This window comes from Acanthopagrus latus, chromosome 4, assembly GCF_904848185.1.
Source record: "Acanthopagrus latus isolate v.2019 chromosome 4, fAcaLat1.1, whole genome shotgun sequence".
Taxonomy (NCBI): Eukaryota; Metazoa; Chordata; class Actinopteri; order Spariformes; family Sparidae; genus Acanthopagrus; species Acanthopagrus latus.
The window spans coordinates 2,112,672-2,132,961 of NC_051042.1; the positions used below are offsets into that span (position 1 = coordinate 2,112,672).

Here is a 20,290-nt window from a genome sequence, read left to right on the forward strand (position 1 = left end):
CAAAAGTATCTACCATACAAATAGTACTTTAGTAAAAGTATCTGATATGTGATGTACTTCAATATTTTAAGTAATTTTCTGGTTAAAATGTAATTAAGTATCAAAAGTAAATGTGCTGCAGCATCCAATCTGTGATGAACTAGGAACTCAAGTTATCAAATAAATGTAGAAAGTAAAAAGTGCATCCAAATGTAGTGAAGTATATAGTAGCATAATATCTAAATACTCAGTATAGTACAAGTATTTCAAAGTCACACAGATGTACAGTACTTGTATAAATGAAGTCATTTACATTCCATCACTGACTAAGGTTTATTTCATGTTTAGCTCTCGGTTGAAAGTCAGGAGATTGAGGACACAAAACCAACTTACATCATCAAAACAAACAAGAAAAAACGCTTTTTAGAAGTTGCTATATTTAATAAGCAATTACATTGTTATTCTTGTACAACTTAACACGCTTACAAAACAAAGAGGTACACCCATCAGTCGTACAGTATGTAAATGTATCAACATGTCTGAGGAATGTGGTCTTTGTAGGAGTCCCTGGCGCATTTGTAACAGTTTTCTTTTTCTTCTTTACATATTATTTACAGATCTCAACTGAGCTAACAGCGCCTGGACATGGCAGACAGATAAGTGAGAGTCTCTTTTTGTGGATTTGATGCTGGGGTAAACTCCCAGCATCTGCTGTCATGGAAAAGGACACGTGTTCAAACCATGTCCCAACCTGCTGGTGTCATCATGTTAAAAAACCTTCCACACTCTGTTATATGTACATAATATAAACAGATTCCAGAAAAGTGCATTAAGAGATTACCCAAACACAAATATCTCCTGGACCACAGTAAATTAGCATAATGTGTTACGGTTGTGGTACCACAGCTTCAGCAAGGAAATCTACTTATTATGGAAATTTGACAATAATAATAATAATAATAATAATAATAATAATAATTTCATATTTCAAATGCCTCATAATGAGTCAAGACCTTGAGTCAAAAGTACCACTGGAACTAAAATGAATTCAACAGTATCATAGTAAGTCAGTGGACCAGATGTAACTGCAGAGTTGATGTCTTTGGGGAGGTGGAAGAAGGCCCGTGCACAAGTAAACTGCCAGCCATCCATCTGTCAGTATGGATCATGATATTGCTATTGAACAACACATTGAGGGCAAGTACTGTATCATAACATCAGGCTGAGAAATCTGAAATCCAATAACTGTCTTGGCCGGTCAAGCACCTTGAAAGAGTTCACAGTGGCATTCCCAGAGATGAAGCTGAACAGACACTTGGGGTGCTCAGAGACCAAAGAGGGAGATAGGTGAACATTAAAAATCTGAAAAACAGCTGGTCAGCATGTGTTGTAATGATGAAGCTTATTCATTTTAGTTCACAGCCACAAACTTCCCTTCATCCTCATGTCTCTCCTGTGCTGTAAATTATGCTGGGAAAGATGAGTGTCGTGAAGAAAATCTCTAACAATAATATTCTAGTATGAAGGCACCTGCAGTATCTCTCAAGAAAGAGTAGTCATAGAATAAAGACAAGAGCGAGGGTAAAAAGGACAGCTAGATACTGTAGCCAGGCAGAGATCTAGGCAGAAAACACTCATCCACAGTTGACGAACAGTAAACATCATGTGAGTAATTAGTGAAATAGAGCTGAAGGTAGCAGCAGTAATAAAGAAGTATTGCTAAGTGCAGAACCTGCTTGCATATTTACCTCATAAATGTTACACAATCAAAATACCCGCACAAACCAATCCACTATATAAACCATCACACACATTTCATAAGGCACATTAGCTCAAGGATTTAGTTAAAGTCATAAAAGCAGAATATGTTGGAAGCGAAGCAGAAAGTGACAGACGGGGTTCCTTGAGTGAGTCGAAGGGAGGAGATCTGTATGAACGGGAGAAGTTGGCACACAGATGAGGAGCATGGGGGACGGTACAACCAAACCAACCAATAATAAACACATTAGGCAGCTTCAGGCCTGAACAAGCCAATGCCCCAAGCTGCAGCTGTGCAAGACGAAACCGTTTCCTTCACCATCCACAATCTGACCAAAAGGTAAAAATTGGAAGTACAGGTGTAACTGGAGGGAATTCCTGCTTGGCTGCACTGCTCAGTCAGTGGCTTTGGATGCAGTGAGGGGCTCTGTCTCTAAAGGGTCCTCCTGAGGAAACACCACATAACACAACTTCTGGCCCTTGTACGTGACTCTTTCTGCAAGACACAAGACAAAAAGAAGAGGTTTAACTCTTGAAATTATCCAGATATTTTTCTTTTGAATATCCTCAGAACAGCAGCACAGGCCATCTCACCTACTAGCCTGTAGATCCATTTGGGTTTGTTCTTCCAATGAACACCCAGAAAGTATACAGGGACTCCAGTCAGCATGATGACCATCCCCAGGCCACAGACCACAGGTTCAGAGTACAGACTGAAGCCCAGCAGCACAACCCAAAATATCAAGTAGCTGATGGGGACCAACATGTTCACCTGCACAGGACAGAGACACAATTGTTTTTTCAGCCATTGTAAAACAATCACAACCTTGCATTCATTGAGAATCAGCTAAAATTCTTCAATCAGAAACAAAAATACGATTCTTAACCCTCACACAGTTTGTGCAAACACTATACTGTATTCAAGTAATCTGTATAATTTATTATATATAATTTCACAAATAAATGTACTAACAAATGTGTATTTATTATTTTTGACAAATGCCAAGTGTTGTGTATTTAATATTTGTGACACCAGGTGGCGCCAATATATAATCCATATCTACCACTAACGGCCTAAAATCAAGTAAAAACCAGTAAACCACATCTGACAATATCTAAATGCACATAAATGATCCTGTTGACAGCGTTATTCTACTCTGCTAGTGTAATATTTGGTTTAAAAGACTGGTGCACCAGTTCCACTCAGGTTAAAGATTTAACCAGAGGGCTCTTCCTCCAGTATAATGTAGTTTTGGAATGAACATAACACTACAAGCGGCAGCTAGTAGGAGTTCCAGAATTACTAAGTCAGCTCTAGCTGGTACAGCGAGTTTCACCAACGTTAAGTGTGGCCCAGAAACATTACTGACGTTGACTGGCCACAGCTGCAACACCTGCCAGTGACCTCTCCAAGCTGGTTTAGAGCTAAAAAGTAAAAAATAAAATAAAAATGTTTTACCTCTTTGTTGATGTACTCGCTCGGTAAATGTAGGCAATAATAAGTAAGTTCATTTTCAGATCAATGTTAAGATGAGCTTAACATCTTCTCTTGTCTGATCTGAGTCTACAGATGATGGTTTTTCCACACTACCCAAATTTTAACAATAAATTGCCAATTCAGTAATTATCAATAACTAAACAGTAGGTCCAACTGTATGCACATTTGGAAGAAATTTCACAAATGTCACATTTTGGTTGTGTGGCACTTGTGTTTATTGTTGCGATACAGAATAGGCACACTTTGTATCTCTGTCTCTGTATCTTACATAGTTTTCACAGTCCAGTTCTACTCCCCAGTGTGTCCTGCCCTTATTCTATAGTCTTTGGATTTAATCTGAGTGTGTATATACAGTATGTTTTTAACATTTCCCAATTATCGTTGATTAGGTAAAAATCTGAAGTTTTGGCACAGATGACAGGGTTAGTTTAATTGAAGCAGACTTGAAAGGTGGGTGACTTTATCTTTACTTTTTCAACAAGGCATTCAGTAAAATAGAATACAAGTTTTGTCCCTGCAGTGAGTTTATGGTACTCCACTGTACCTTGATGGGTCGGGCCAGGTTGGGTCTCTGCTTGCGGAGGTAGAGGAGGCCAGCAATGGTCACCCCATAGGACAGATAGTTGATGAACGACACATAGTTGATCAGGTTGTGTGTCTCCCCAATACACAGGATGACTATGGTGGCTACGCACTGTGGTAGAGGAAGGTAGGTTCAAATGTTGCTTGTGTATTAAACTAACTGAAAAGAATGCAAAAATAGTACAATATCAATACTCAACAATGGTAGACAAAACTGAGTGGAGCACTCACGCAGAGCAGCAGGGCTGGGATTGGGGTGCAGTTTTTCAAGTGGATCATAGCCAGGAGATAGGGCAGGTGACCCTCTCTGGCTCCAGAGAAACACAGTCTGCATGCAGGAAGACACATTCTTGTGAGAGTGCATGTTCACGGTCACTAAAGTCATGGCACATTTGTTTGGTATGTGGTGTGCAACACAGAGAGTTGTGTGTGTGTTCTACCTGGAGGAGGTGAACAGATATCCGTTGATCCCTCCAAAGGTAGAAAGAGCTACAGAGATCGGCATCACCCAAGAAAACATCCCCAGCAGCTTTTCCCCGAATGTCTAGAACACAACATCATCTGATGGATTAGATTATTGATTTTCACTGTGTGATGGATATACTGATTGATCCATTCAGTCCCCAACAGTAATGCATTACCAGATTAATTTCACTCAAAGATGCAATGTACATTTTGAACTCCATGCACAGATATTAGACTGCAGACTGGCTATACATACAAATCTTGTGTGTGGCTGAGATGGAAAACTGTCTGTATTTGTATTTCAGGTCCTTCACAGGGGGATTTACAAACTGAACTCATGACTGTTTTCCAGTTATCTCCTCTGGGATGATGGAAAAAATGAAACAAACTTTAATCTTATTGACCGAGTAAATTGATTTAGGTCTGTCCCATGCTAGGATTCTCAGCTTCAGTAGGCTTACAGTCTCAGATGTTTCCAGACAACTGAGCGTCTTGTTATAAGTATCAAACATCCTTTCATGGAGCTGGAGAGCTGCTCACCACTGCCACAGCATTAGAGGCCAGCAGCTCCTCAGGGGTCATGGAGGAGAAGTAGGCAATGTTGGTCATAGTGTAGACCAGTGTCACCAGTGGGATGGAGACGTAGATGGCACGGGGCAGGTTCCTAGTAAAATAAATTATATAAGCAATAGTTACATTTTTATGCTCCTGCATCACAAAACTTGAATTTCTGCAGGTTTTACAGAATAATTACAAGTCATGATGTAAAACTACCATCTATGAATTTCAAACCAATAATATAGCTCTGAATTAAGGGACTGAGTTGCACATTATGTTCCACAATATATAAGTGTAAACCTGCAGAGAAGTGAAATGCTGTCTGTGCATGTGTGTGCCATACTTGCGTGGCTCCACGACTTCCTCCGTGACATAATTGAGGAAATTCCAGCCGCTGTAGGCGAAGGAGGCTTGAAGAAAGGCCAGCGCTATCTGTCCCACTGATGGGTCCTCGCTGAATTCAAAGGCTGTACTGGGCCGCAGGGCGTCATAGTGTCCTGGACAGGGTGAGAGGAAGCGATGTGAGAATAAAACAGTGAAAAGAATATCACACATTATTACACTTTGAAGAAATGCAAAATGTCAATGTTTTTTCACTGGCTGGTCAGTGTTTTAAAGTCAGTTATAAAATGATCAGTTCATTTTTTAAATACATTTTTTTTCCAATTTGTAATTGTTTCCATCTAAGGAACTTTCAATGTTATGTCTAGTTATGAGCACAAAGGGTCAGCATTGTGAATCCATAATAATCTGCTGTGAAGGAAGGCACTGACTGGCAGCAGCTTTCACTCCAAATGACCTCATGGGGAACAATGAGAAACCAAAAGGTATATAAACACCATTATACATTAAATCTACCCCTTTAATACAGTTTTTAAAGGTCATTCCTTCATCTTTGACTTGGTTTTTTTTGGCATATTTTTAATCAAAATGTTATATCCTGCAAATGCAACCCTCAAACCATTCTGAGGATCGAGAATGAGTGTTTATTTTGCCTAACAAAGTTTTTTAAAGATGTTTTATTTGACTAAATGTATTCATTTTCTGTCTCACTGAGCTTTCCTGTTGTCATTTTTGCACGACTGCAATACTCACCCTTGTCATTATCCAAATTAGTTCCTTATACACTTTTTCAACTATTCAAATATTCTGTTTCCTTATGAAAAGAAGTAAGCCAACTCTGTGTGCGTGTGTGTGTGTGTGCGTGCGTGCGTAGGATAGAATATATGTAAATGTATGTGTGTTCACCTCGAAAGATTTGGACGAGTCCAACAACTATGATGAGTACCAGAGCGAGGAGTTTTCCTACAGTGAAAACATCCTGGATCCTGGTCGCCCAGCGCACACTGGAGCAGTTCACCCAGGTCAGGAACACTGTAGAGATGCACAAAAATACAGACAATTAAAAACATTAAAAAGGATCATCGTTCTGACAGTCTTTGCCTTACGAGAGCAGGAGCTCTGTTTCATTTGCCTCAGCCTCCTCTTAATGAATCACCTCCACTGATATCAGAAGAAATAAATCCACTTATGAGAACTACAATATTAACCTTCAGGGAAATGTAGGATACACATTCACCAGTCAGATGCATGTTTTATGAAGTCGAATTAAGTACATTCATTCTAAAATGCTTAGCACAAAGGTTAGATTCCTGATTATCGTCTCACTGACTCCACATTGCTCTCGTCAGCACACAGAAGTAAAAAGGAAGACTCTTTCCTGCCAAACAGACAAATTTGTAGAATGAAACACTTCCCATTTCCCATTTCCTCCTTGTGTATGTGTTTATGGGCCCCTGCTCCCCACACTTTTCTCTCAGCCGCTGACCTTCACACTGACCCTCAGTTTTGCGTGTTTGTGAGTACCACCATAACAAGGGCTGGCCAAATTCCAAGTGAGCCAGTCCGAGAGTGTGCAAGTGGCTCTCCAGCTGCCCTTGAACTCAAGTGCAGGCTAACAAGTGAGAGGTAAACCCAGAGAGGAAGTGTAAGTCGTGTTTCCAGTAGAGATAAAGAAAAACCTTTTGAAGACCTTTGTGTAGTTTTTTTTCCTGCACTCTTTTACACATTTTTTTAACACAAAAGTCTTTAAAACACAGACCCATAGCTGTTATCCAATCAGTACACTCACATTTGAAGAGATTTTATATATGTAACATATTTAAAACTTTAATGCAGGTAGATGCCGGGGTGGAGGCTGCTTCTGAAATGCAGTATGGTCTGTGAGTGTAGCAGCAGATGCCATGCTGTAAGCCCCCCACTCTTCTTATTCACTGCTGGTTCATTTAGCCACTTGTATCACATGAACATTTCAGATTAAAAAACACCATTTTCTTGTCTTCTCAGTGGTGTACCATATCACAGGACTGAGCTGCATGGGCCCAACAATTGGTAGATTTTGTGTAATATGTCATGTCCCCTTCACTGGCCTTCACACACTTACTGACCAATGCTTTTGTTTCATGTGCAATCATAACAGTTGGAATATGGAGGAAACAAATTGAGAGCCTGAGATTAGGAATTGATTTAGGCCACAGGTCATGTGAGCAGACTGTCTCTCCATCTTTCTTTGTGGATGTTTTTGTCTCTCAGTTTACTGCAGCTCAGCTGCTGCTTGTTTCCTTCTTTATTTTGTTTCATCTGGCCTTCAAAACCAAATGCACTCTCTTGTGTGAGTGGCACAGTGGTATTTGTGTGTGTGTGTGTATATAATATATAAAAGCATGTATGTGCAGGGGTCGTTATCAGCCGTGCCATCCATCACCGGGGTAAGGTTCCCCTCCCACCACAGAAATCTGAACAAACTGCTTCCGCTGTTGCGGGCACACACACAAACACACGTGTGAATGTTTGGCAGGAGATTTTGGCGGCACCGGGCACAGCTTTCTCTCCCCTACAACACCGCAGTGTTTTATAGTCAGTTACCCTCAGGGTGTTACATGCATTTCCGCTCCTGTGTTCCTGTGAACCCCACTCCAGTGTTGACCCTGACAGGAAGGAGGTGCCACTGTGCTTTGAATGTGACAGCGCAGGTAAATCTGTGTCCTGCCGTCACAGCTCCTATTGAAGGCTGCCTCAGCACTAGAATACTAAACAAATTAGTGCTTTTACTCTTAATGGATTCTGATCCCTACTTGCAGATTTATCATGGGGCTTTGACCTCAGGAACGCCCCCTCATGGTCCAGGATCTACTCAGTGGAGTCACTGAACTGGCAATAACCCCTCATCCCGTCCTGTCTACTCACAAGTTGTCTGACACCAGAAGCCTCTTAGAATACAGTAAATCTGCAGGATTTAGTCTCAGTGAAACACATACAGAGACATGCTGACAACCAACAGTACAGTCAGTGATATAGACTAGAGGGAGATAAAAGGAGGGCTGCACCCAGCCATCACTGAAATGTATCTTTATACAAGTCCCATTTAAACTCAGTCTTTGTTTTAATATAGACCTTGCCAAGAAGGCGACAACAATTTCATTTGTATGCCCAGTTGTAGTTTCGTGCAGCTCTTACTTGAGGCATGTTCTAACACAAGAGTCAAACTGCCAATCAGATAATTACATCCAAAATTCCTGTACAACAGGGACAGGCTTTTTTCTGTTCAGCTTCTCAGAAAGTGGTGTACAGACATGTCTCTGAAGAGCATTTCACACACACTACCCAAGACTCCTTATTCCCTCTGTTCTGTGATGTGCATCTTATTACTGTGGTACATGTACCGTTTACTGCATTAACTCTTTACAGTTACAGTCAACACGTTTTCCTTTATTCCTGTTTGATGCACTGGGCTAGTGATTCTATCAGTTTACAAGTTTGCAGGCAGTGTTTCTGTTGTTTGTTTCCCTTACATGACTGAACAAAGACGCTGAAGTGATCAAGCCAACACATGCATTACTTGATGATCTCTTGTGTCGCTGAAAAATAACTAGAAGGTGATTCAGTGACTCAGGAGTTTCAGCATTTAGTCTGGTGACTCACCACGATCCGTAAATGAAATCCTGCAGGAGGTTTGTGCATCATTCAGCATGACAAGTCCAGCATATTCAGGGAATCTGTGGTGGTATTGGACTGCCAAAACTCAACTGAAATCAGCCCACCACATTAAAATGTAATGGCGCATAATTTTGATGTTTAATCTTATCTTGCATATTTTTTACTGCTTCATGCATTTGTGTCTGTGCCAATAGCTGCATCGTTGTTCCAACTTTATGGAGGGCTTTTCCAAAAACCTATAAAAAAAAAAAAAAAGCAACTACTTAAGGTGTAGTAAAAACGATGTATAGACTCGCTCCAAATCATCAATTAATGAATTACATTCATTCCATGAAATGGTTGTTTTTTTATATAAAACATTTGTTTTTTATGCCATATTTCATGGCTACCTCAGGTCACCTATTTGAAAAATGTTACGATATCTTAGGCCTAACCCTTGTTTTGCTGAAAATCGAGTAGATATTCAACAAAACCAGTGGCAACGATAGAACATCCAATTGCCTGAAGCATACTAACAGTTTTATGCACACACACAAAAAAAAAACGTACTTTTCTCCGATGTCTCTTTTCTCTGTGTGATCAATAGCTGACAAAATGAAGTGTGTTAAAGTAAGTCTGATGAAATGGCTGTGCTAGGCACATGACCCATGCTGCCGTGAGCTGTCAAGTGCTTCTATTCTTAGAAGAACACAACCAGCCCACAACTGGACCTGTCTGGTTTTCACTCACACAAACCTGGGTCACTTGTGACACACTGCAGGGGAGGAGGGTGGTGGGGGAGCACATATCCAGGCTGACTAACATTCATAAACCTTTCACCAAGAAAGGGTCAGTTGACCCAACAGGTTCCTCAGCAAGACTGAGGAGTGCACAGCAACATTTAATCCAGTTAATCTCCCTAAGTGTTTTTCCAAACAGTCGACCAAGAGCTGCAAACTATTTACAGTTTATCTGTAACAGGCAAGACACTTAAATACTGATCTCCAGTTGTCATTTCCCTTTACGCAGACTATGAGCAACTAGACTTGGTTTTCACTTTTGTGGGTCAAATTGGTTTCAGGTCCTGAATAAGTCTATGGAGTGCATTATGATGAACAGTACTGCAGAGTGACTCACTGTCTACAGAGCTGTGTGAGCCAAAGGCTTTAACAATGTGTTAAAATAGCACTCCATCATTTCTCTCAGTAAGGACTGTAGGTGGTGATGGCAACAATCACGCCCACATTTGCAATGAGGGCACACAGACATAATTAAGTTTATCATTTACATCAGTGACATTTAATGCTTCTATTTTGTCTTCCATTAAAAACATTTTTCACACTGATTAAAAAAAATATTTCCCTTTCATCAAAAATTCTTGTTGGGTTCAGAGGGCTTTTTGCCCCCTCTTTTATCACCAACACTTCCCCTGCACATCATCAAGGATTGAACCTTATAACTGCTGATTACAGGCAGATGACTATAATCCCACTGTGACTGTAGGTCTGAAGCGTGATGCTGTGGACCAGAGAGGAGGACGGGGGGTGGTGCCAGGCAGCCAATAGGAACATAACAGAGCCAGCCAGAATGACAGCCGGCCAATGGGATTCCCCATCATTGATGAGCAAGGTGTCCTGCCCATTTCCTGTTTCCATGGAGCTTCGTGACAGGAGCGTCACGGTAACCTCTGTGAAACAATGCACAATGGCGTAGACACGCCCCCTCTCATTAGCGGCGTCCACAAAGGCTGGCACCATTATATAGTCTGACAATGATACTGACACGCACACAAACTCCTACAGCACATACGCACACTGAGTTGGCCCTCGGCCAAACCAGGCAGCAGTTGTAACATTCTGTCACCAAAAATAGTTGAGGTCCGCCAGTGCTGTGCTCTGTAAATGCTAACCCCAGCCTGACACATGCACAGATATCAGTCCCTCTCCCATCTATCCCCCATCCAGTTCAGACAAGACCCAACTGGCTGTTTTGTTGACCAGATGATGTTTAGCTCACCGGGAGTCACTCTGGATCAGTCAGCTGACCAGAATGTCTGAAGTGTGATACTCAGAACCAGCATGTCACAATGACTGTGGCATGAGTCCAGAGTGGCTGCAAACAGGAATGTAAACCAGCCAGTCACACTATCAATACACCAATGGGATCCTCTGAAAATGGTTTCTGAAAGATGTCCAAATACCGATGCTATGGGTTGGCTAAAGGCCCCCACACACCGCCCAGACTCCAACCTACAGCCAACTGCCTTTATCAGACCGCTCTGTTGCCTCTCATCTGACCCGTTCAGCTGAAAAGCTGCATTGAACACAACGCTTCGACGTGCTGCCAGCTCCACAGTAGCATGTACGTTCTGTACTTGTGTGAGATGCATTAAGCCTCCTTAACAGTGGGTGGCGCTAGTCTCGTGCCAATACTCCAAAACATGATAAACAGGAAATGACAGAACAGAGTGCATAGAAAAACAAAGTTCACACAGCATTTCATCGTGTCCACACACTGCGCTGATTCTCTAGCACACCGCCAATCAGAATGGTCATACAGCTAGCACACAACCAATCAGAGTATCCAATGGCTCAGACGGCTGACAGACAACCTTCTCAGGCTTCGCATGTTGAATCGGAGCAAACAACGTCTGCACGGCTCCAAAAGCTTCCAACGCAGCTGAACACAGCAAACAGATTTGTTCCCGACCTCGTCCGAGTCTCCCCAAACGCTTCAGATGGCCAATGGTTGGATCTTTCTCCAGATTTGCAGATTTTTTTTTTTTTAAATCATAGAATGACAATATTTTCAGCACTGCAATAGAGGCTTCAAAGTGTAAAAAACAAAATGTAAAAAGACATTCAGTACAGCCATAGTAATATTCTATAAACTGCCCAATTAAACAACAACACTGATGCCAACTAGTGCAATGCTCTTAAAACATGCTGTCCAGCACAAATCATCTGATTATGTGAGGGGTTTACAGATTTGGCCTTCAGCCTCCTGCTCTGCTCATAAGGATAATATTAAACAAGTTTACCAATGTAAACATTCACATTTTAAATTGCAAATGTCATTTTCCAAGCCGGACCACAGCAACACCAGAGCTAGTGTCTGTGCTGCCAAGCCACGGTAAACAGTCTAACGTTAGGTAACATACTTCTGTTGACAGAAATGGGAACATTCTGACAGAGCCACCACAAATACTGCCTGGCCTAAATTAAGTAGAGTGCCCTTTACGTACCTCACACTGTATGTTTGGATATCAGTGAGTTATCTGACACCGCAGCGCTTTACACATCGATGACATAATAGTGTTTGTGCTTATAGTTACAGTCAGTTATGGAAAGCTTTTTTTTTGCTTTTTAATGCCACGTTCCTGAAGAGGAAGATCAAACCTGCCAGGTTGTGTTACAAAGCAGCAACACAGCTCTTCTCCTCACACAAATCTCATGACATTCAAGGCTGAAAATACAATGAAAGTGTGTTTTAAAAGAATTTTACGTTGACTTTACAGCGAGCGCCATCATGTTGATGTAGAAATGAAAAGAAACGCCAAGTATCTCTTAGCCTTTGCTCTGAAAAAAAGAATTCTCCACTGCAGAGGACTTCATATGTTTTCAGTTTGTTTAGGATCAGCAGTAGAACCATGTGGTTATCATCAGCTAAAGCAGTTACCCAGGCTGAAAATGGAGAAAAAAAGTGCCACCTGTTGAAACTCTAGCTTCACAATGGAAACTCAAGGGAAAAGACCCAAGACATTATGATACACTGCTAGACAGATAATCTCTGGGAAAATATAAAGCCCAAATATAAGCTGAACAAAAAAACTTCTGACTAAAAAGACTCTGAGAAAGCTTTGGGCTGTTAATGACTCACAGATACAGATGGTGGCGAGGAGTCTGGTGGCAATGTACGGAGGGAGGCAGTTCTGGAAGGCTGGCTGCAAGACGTAATTGGAGAAGGTGAGAGCGATGACAGCCAGAGTGGTCGGATACATGATGAGGACGGCGCTCCATAACAAAAGGAAACTAGAGGAACAAGAGACAAAAAAAAACAAACAAAAAAAACACAGGAGGGTTTTGCGAGAGAGAGAGAGAGAAAGAGAGAGAGAGAGAGAGAAAGAGCAGCCACTTTAAACTCTTGTAAGTTGACACGTAGAAGTCGCTTCTACACACTGAGGTTGACCTATTATTTGGACAGGAAATGGGTTCTCCCTGCACTCTTACAGTTTGTTACTTCCTTTCACATCTTTAATTCATACTCATGCTTTGAGAACTGCTCAGCACAACTACAGTTTCCTGCTGTTGCGACACAGTGCATCTGAGCATCAGTAATAAGAGACTGGTGCTCGTACAAATTCCCTGTGAAATCTGCAGTTTCAATGCACTGATGTCATTTTAGGAAATAAAGTTTATTGTTTAACTGTCAAATATCCTGCCACCACATTAAATGTGCGTAATTAGCCAATTTACTTTACTTCCTCTTAAAAACGGCACATGGCACTGGCTTGGCATTTTGGCTTTGGTTGCCTGCAGGAAAACTTGCCATGTGTTCAAAGAAAGAAGGCATTGGCTGAAATGCAATCTCAGGAACTATCAGCTGTTGTCTGATGACAATTAAGCTTTTCATTAGCTTTTGCTCATTTACTGACATTCGCACCTCTATCTTTGCCCCAACGCTAACCAAATTTTAAACAATGACTGCCTCAAGAGAGAGGACGTCTCAGATATCTGGTGGCTCCACCAGCTGCTCAGAAACATTGGTTGTGCCCCCAGAGGCTCAATTAAAAAAAAAAAAAAAAGTCGATTGGTCCTGAAATCGGAGAACATGTCATTAAAGGGGGGAAAGGGGGTTTTATATCATTATTTATAACTGCATGCCTTTCACCATCATCTAAATAAAGTGTTGGGGAAAAATAATTTTCAGTATTGAAAACGGCTTTTCTTTTAGCCCTTCTAATTCGATGCATTGTTGTTCCCAATTATAATTAAATGGATGTAAACCATCTGTGAGAGCTGCGTGAGAGTGAAGCCTGTGTTCAGCTTTGGATATACTACTGCATTTATTACAATTTCTTGTCCTTTGGTTCTCTAAATGTGTCACCACTCTTTGTTTGGCCCATTTTACACATGCAAGTGAATGAACTTAACACAGCCACGCAGGACTTGAGTAATACAGACAGTCATACCAACTAGAGCATATATTTGACCTTCTCTGACTTACAGTACTGCTCCATGATCAGCTGACATGTCACATGACAGTCACGAGAGCTTCGGAGCCGATTGGCTCCAGACAGCCAGTTATATTAAAACCAACCCTCTTGTGTACAGAGCCTCGTCTGTTGCAGTATAATCCAGACCAAGTGAGTACAACTGGCTGGAAACCAACACAGTTGGTCAAACGTCACAACTGTGTCTAGGAAAAACAGCAGTACTTACCCCACTAGCCCTCCAAAGATTTCTGTCACATATGAATAGTCCCCTCCAGACTTTGGGATGGTGACACCCAGTTCAGCATAGCACAGGGACCCAAGGGCGCAGATCCCCCCTCCACAGACCCAGACGATGAGTGAAAGCCCCACTGAGCCTGCATGCTCCAGCACTCCTTTAGGTGAAATGAATATTCCAGAGCCAATGATGTTCCCTGAGGAGATAAAAAATATTTAGGTACACTTGCCTAAAGGCAAGTCAATATTTACCTACCACTAGACATATGTTAAGTATATAATTCTCTTACCTGAGGCTTGTAAAGCCACTATTTATACAGGTTTAAAAAGGCACATAATGATGTTTTGACAGACTCATCCATAAATCAGTCATTGTGAGTTGTCCCAGAGCCATATCTACTGAAGTCAATGCTGAGTATTTGTAATTGGCCTCATTTGACCCCTAAACAGGGACCAGACACCATGTCATGTGCTCCAATCCGGCCTGGCACTCGTGTCATCACCCCTCTGAAAACAAAAAACTAACTAAAACACACAAAAGAAAGTAAGCAAACAGCAGCTGTCCAAGCAAAACCTGTTTGTCTCCTCTTTAGAGAACTTTGGGGTACAAGAAGTCCCAACGAAAAAAATGTGACTGTCCACTCAAAACATGTTAGCTGCTTGAGACCCAGTGAGGCACGTCGTAGCAGTCTCCCCGTCAGAGCAGCTCTCAATGTCCCCTAATGATGCAGAGGGAGAAAGGAGGTCCAAACAGTGCATTTATCACTGTCAGATAGAATTGTGGAGGCTGTGGTGAGATGCAGAGCCATTACATAATGCCTATGTTGTGTTTGTTATGTCATAAAGTTTGGCATCGCAGCTGAAAGCATGAATCAGAGTCCTACTGACCCTCTCGGCACCAAAGCTGAGAACATACTGCTCAGTTTAATCACAGTCTTTATTCAAATCATGAGAAGAAATAAGAAACACAGCCCACAACCTTTCTGTGTGAAATCACAAAGAAATTGCTCTTATTTCAATCTAAACAGGCTTGCATTTAACATTTTAAAAGTCTACCATTTGAGTATTGACGTTGAGTATTTGAACTTCTCCTACCAGTGTTGGCAAGCATGGGCTTGTAACAGATCAGCAGTCTGCAGGTGGGGCTGATGACATGTGGGAATGGTGGGTGACCTGTTCTCATGTTTGCCTTCAGATTTTCCTTTACAGTCTCGCCTTAAATGTAGGCAATAGTAGCTGCGCCGGGTGAAGCAGCAGCCGTGCACACTGACAGCTCCAACAGTCCACCTTACTCGAGAGGGGTGTTTGATATGTGAGTAGGCTGTATCTGGTGAGTAGTAGCGTGACTCATGTTGTATGTGTGTACTAGCTGTAGAGGCTCAACTCCATCTGTGCCTCACAGAGAAGACTTGGCAAGTGGACAGTATGAACTGATCACTGAAAGTGATTTGAGCACCCATTTCACACATTAAATTACACCAAGTATATCACCCTTGGAGCTCTCTGGTATACTGTTAAGTATAATCCGAGCTGTGGGGGTGCTTTGAGAATTTCGCAAAGGATTTGTGCAGCCAAATGAACAACAGATTCAGTTAAGCAGGCAGGCCAAGGAATGAGCGTTAAATGGGACGATATCAGCTTCTATCAAAGCACAATAGACGTGACCTTGGTTATGAAGATAAGCCATTGAAATGATTACATTACAACTGAAAGTGTCGCCTTGTTGCCTTTGTCACCCTCTGCAAATATCAGATCGTGCTCCATATTCCACCTTCCACTGAGTAAGATGCATGTCACTAGCCTGATGATGAAAATGCCCACTGTTTTCCCATTTACTGGTAGTTCAAGAGGATAACTGTGAAATACTAACCATGAATATATAAAACATGATCTTTGAGCTGCAGGCACAGGTGGTAATTTGCTGTAAAATGGTACTTTTACAATGGCCATAAAAGGCCCCTGTCATTTTGGTTCGTTTCACCATCCCCGTTACACGAAAGGATCCGCCTACTTGTGGTGTAAGACCTTATCATTTGGAGATCTCATCTGCAGAGGCACATATGGGACTTATGGGAATCATGGCAGTACTGTATGTTTTTATTGGCAAGCCAGACGGTTAGTTTAAGTCTGTAATGACTCTGTTGGCCCTGTTGTGTGACCACATACAGCTGATTTACTGAGGCTGAAGTGATCACTGTCACCCATGGCCTGATTAATCTAAATTGTGAGGCAAGTCAGGACCGAAAGCAATCTCCTCACCCCATCTTCCAAACTCTGTATAGTCATTTAGTCCAGTCAGTTCATCCTGCATACTCTTGGCTCATAAAATAATCAATTCAGTTATTTAAAAAAAATAAATAAATAAGTATACAATGTCTTGAGAAACCAGCCAGAATGTATTCAAGAAAGATAACCTGTGTGAAAAAAGCATGATGCTTAGTTTACTCAACATAGCTGCCCTACTCTGAACTGTTGAGTACAATATAGAGGGTCAAAGTAATAAATTAAACAAAGCCAAGAACAGAATGTCTCAACCAAATATAACTTCATGTGTCGTCATTAAGTGAACCGCTGCCTCCACCTCCTGCCTCCAGAAGCGCTGGGCTGGCTGCAGTCATGTGTTATCAGATGGCAGCTGGTGCTTGGGAAACCCTCCCTATTACTGTCAGATTTTAATAGCACACTGGAAATACCTGTTGAGTTTACTGCTGCAGAGGAGTGTGTTTCCGTGAGTAAGAGCCTTTAGTAAAACCAGAGGAAACCGTTAGTATCATCAGCTTCCTGTATTTAAACAGACCCTCGCCCTCAATGGCAGCACGTTTCAACTGTAAATGCAGCATGGCTGCTTTCTTTAGTGTTTAGTTACAGTTTAGTAAAAAGATGGGGACGAGGAACAGAGAATGCCTTGCTTCACAGTACACAAAAAAACCTGAACCCTTCACTCTGGCGGTGTTACAGCGTTAACGCTCAACTGTAAGCTACTGTACAAGCACATGGAGCCAGGGCTTTGTCTTCATGGTTCTACAGAGATGATCAGGCCACGTAGGCATGTCCATATTCAGATCATCACGACTGATGTAACAGTTTCCACACAAAACCATGCAGCCCGGACAGAACAGGACCCACATCAGATGTGGCCCCGTCGGTGCGTAAAACTCCCGACACTTTCCGTGCGTATTCTGGGGGTTTTGTGCCAAAGTCAAACTCTTGATTGATAAGTCAAAATCATTTACCTACAGCGTCCTTACAGTAGACCAGGACCAGAACCAGAACCAAGCTTGACCCCCGTTTGTGCCACGTTCCGACTGTGTGCCATAATACTTTACTTTTTACAACAATGCCACAACTGCACATCCGCCACGCTCCAAGAGTCGTTCCGCCAGCCGGCTGCTTAAACACGTTTCCCCGTGAACTTCTCTCTGAAGCTGAGCGGCACTTCATGAACACACTGCTGAAGACAAAAGCTGTCACACACTCACCGATGATAATAGCGCAAGCGCTCAAAAGTCCAATTTCTTTTTTAAGAGTGACTCTTTCTGAGCTTTTATCCTTCTTCTTTTTCTCTTTGTCCCCCATCGCCTCCAAATGTTCTTCCTGCCCGCCTCGGACCGGTCCAGATACTGCAGACTGAACCACGTTCCGCTCTCTAGGCTGCACTTATAATATCCAACTGATGAACGGAGGATGATTCGCGCATGCGCACAACCCACCACTCAAGCCACCACCTTGTCTCAGGTAGGCTCATGTAATGAGGATGTGACAACATTCCGAGATTTTGAGGCTAGAAAAAGCTCACAGAGAGGAAGTTTTTAACTGCAGAAATATGCGTCACATGTTTTCTCTTTTATTTATAATCATCCAGCAATAATAACAAAACTGGTGTTCCATCATGACATATTAGTGAGGTTAAAACATATTTCAACAAATCATGGAAACCTACAACTGTCAACTTCACTGTGGCTTCATATAAACTAATGTTGGAAGGTGTGTCAGGGAATTAAATTAATAATGATGTTATGTCATGTCATTGTTCGTAACCGCTTATCCCTTTCCATGGGGTAAATCAATAATGATACGCAAATAAATCAATCAATTAATAAATCAATCAATAACCACTGTCCAATGCAAATAAAATAAATCAGTGTGTCTTAGTTTTTCAGTCCTGTTCTTTGCATGTTTAAGAAGTTTCCCTGCTCCAACACACCTGATTCAAATGATCGGGTCGTCATCAGGCTCTGCTGAAGCCTGATAACGACACATTCATTTGAATCAGGTGTGTTTTGGCAGGAAACATCTAAAGCAAGCAGGGCAGAGGGCACTGAAAAATACTGGTCTCAGGAATCCAATATTAAAACTATTCTACTGAATTTTATCCAGAAACATTTCATGCTTTTTGACATGTACCAGCTCCCCAACTTTAGCCCAGATGCAAACAGATATGTCAGAAGTGGTCACATGTGTCTCACAGATCAGCTTTACAAGACTGGCAGACTGGTTAAGTGAGGCTGTTTTCCATCAGGGCGGTTGTAATTTGAGACTCAGACCATTGTTTTGAGGTGGGGGGAGTTCTCAGCAGTATCCTCCTGAGAACCAGCAATTCATTTTTGTCCTCTGTAGTGGACTTTACATTTTTGTTAACATCTCTCATACTATACATGTCACTCTATTAAGTCCTGTTGTTCCTTAAAGTGGACAGCTGGAGCTTTGAAATAACACCACATTTGGAGGGTTTGGCCTTGCTAACCTGCCTGTGCATGTCTTAATAGAATCATTCAGTGAGATTCAGGCACAACATTATGACCACCAGCCTAATATTGTGTTGGCTCCATTTTGCTGCCAGCCCTGACCCATCGAGTCATGGACTCCACGAGACCCCTGAAGGTGTGATGAGTCGTCTAGCCATCATAATTAGGCTCTTATCAAAGTCAGGGGAACTCAAATCCTCATGCTTGTCCATTTTTCCTGCTTCTTACACATCAACTTTGAGGACAACATGTTCACTTGCTGCCTAATATATCCATCCCACTAACAGGTGCCATGATGAAGAGACAATCAGTGTCATTCACTTCTGCTGTCAGTGGTCATAATGTTATGCCTGATCGGTGTAGATCTATCAGAAGATGATACCATGAAGTGTCAGACATCTAATAAAGAAATTACAAAAGGTTCAGGTGTAATGTTTACAAAAAGATAAATCTACCTCTGCTATTTGTTATTTGGTGTACTGGATGATTCCTGTGGAACTTTCCATGTACATACTCAGCCTTTAGTAAGTCATGTTGTCCACTACAGAGGATGTGTTGAATAAACTTGAGTTTAAAACATTTTTTTTCTTCGCAATATATATATATATATATATATATATATATATATATATATATATATATATATATTTATATATATATATATATATATATATATATATTTATATATATATTACCACCCCAACACTAAATTTATGTAAAAAAAAAAAAAAAAAGTAATTAAAAGTTTTTTGTTTTTTACCCTGGGTCTCAGGAGGATCCGATCTATTTTGCCTTCAATCAGCCCAGCTCATACAATTACTTCTCTTGACCTGCAGTTTTTCTGAACAAGATACATATGAGGACAGTTGTATTACAGCAAATGAATATACAGCCACATTAGCTGCCCTGAGGCTGGTCACAGTAGCAAAAGCTAAGATGAAAACAATAAAATAAACGATGGCCTGATTTTCTTGATCTGCTTCAGTTTCAGAGTCCTGCACTTGTACATGCTGACTTGCTGTCGCAGCGTCAGGGGTTGTTGGTACACTTGGACAGAATACAAATGTTATTAATGCTATCAAAAACACCTGTGCTTTTCCTATTATGACAAGTCAAAATGTCTGCTGTGAAAAAGGCCAATGGCAGGCTTATCAAGTGGTCCACGTCTGTGGAATAAGACTTGCAAGAACAAAAGCGTAAGTCATTCATTAAAAGAGGAAGTTAAAGAGAGGACACATCCAGAGGTGTCTGAGTGGGAGTGTCGCCTATTGCCCAGTACAT

The 20,290-nt window shown here is 41.5% G+C and overlaps 1 protein-coding gene across 1 annotated transcript; it reads right to left on the bottom strand.

The window, feature by feature from the left end:
* Window positions 1-430: 430 nt before the first annotated feature.
* Window positions 431-17,970, bottom strand: slc7a10a (solute carrier family 7 member 10a). Its single transcript, XM_037095173.1, has 11 exons — window positions 17,744-17,970; window positions 14,257-14,461; window positions 12,695-12,846; window positions 6,089-6,214; window positions 5,184-5,337; window positions 4,823-4,946; window positions 4,258-4,361; window positions 4,049-4,145; window positions 3,780-3,929; window positions 2,332-2,509; window positions 431-2,233 (listed from the first exon to the last, which is right to left on the bottom strand). Exons 1-11 carry the CDS (start codon window positions 17,838-17,840, stop codon window positions 2,133-2,135), a joined length of 1,488 nt encoding a protein of 495 aa, XP_036951068.1. The 5' UTR covers window positions 17,841-17,970; the 3' UTR covers window positions 431-2,132.
* Window positions 17,971-20,290: the final 2,320 nt, after the last annotated feature.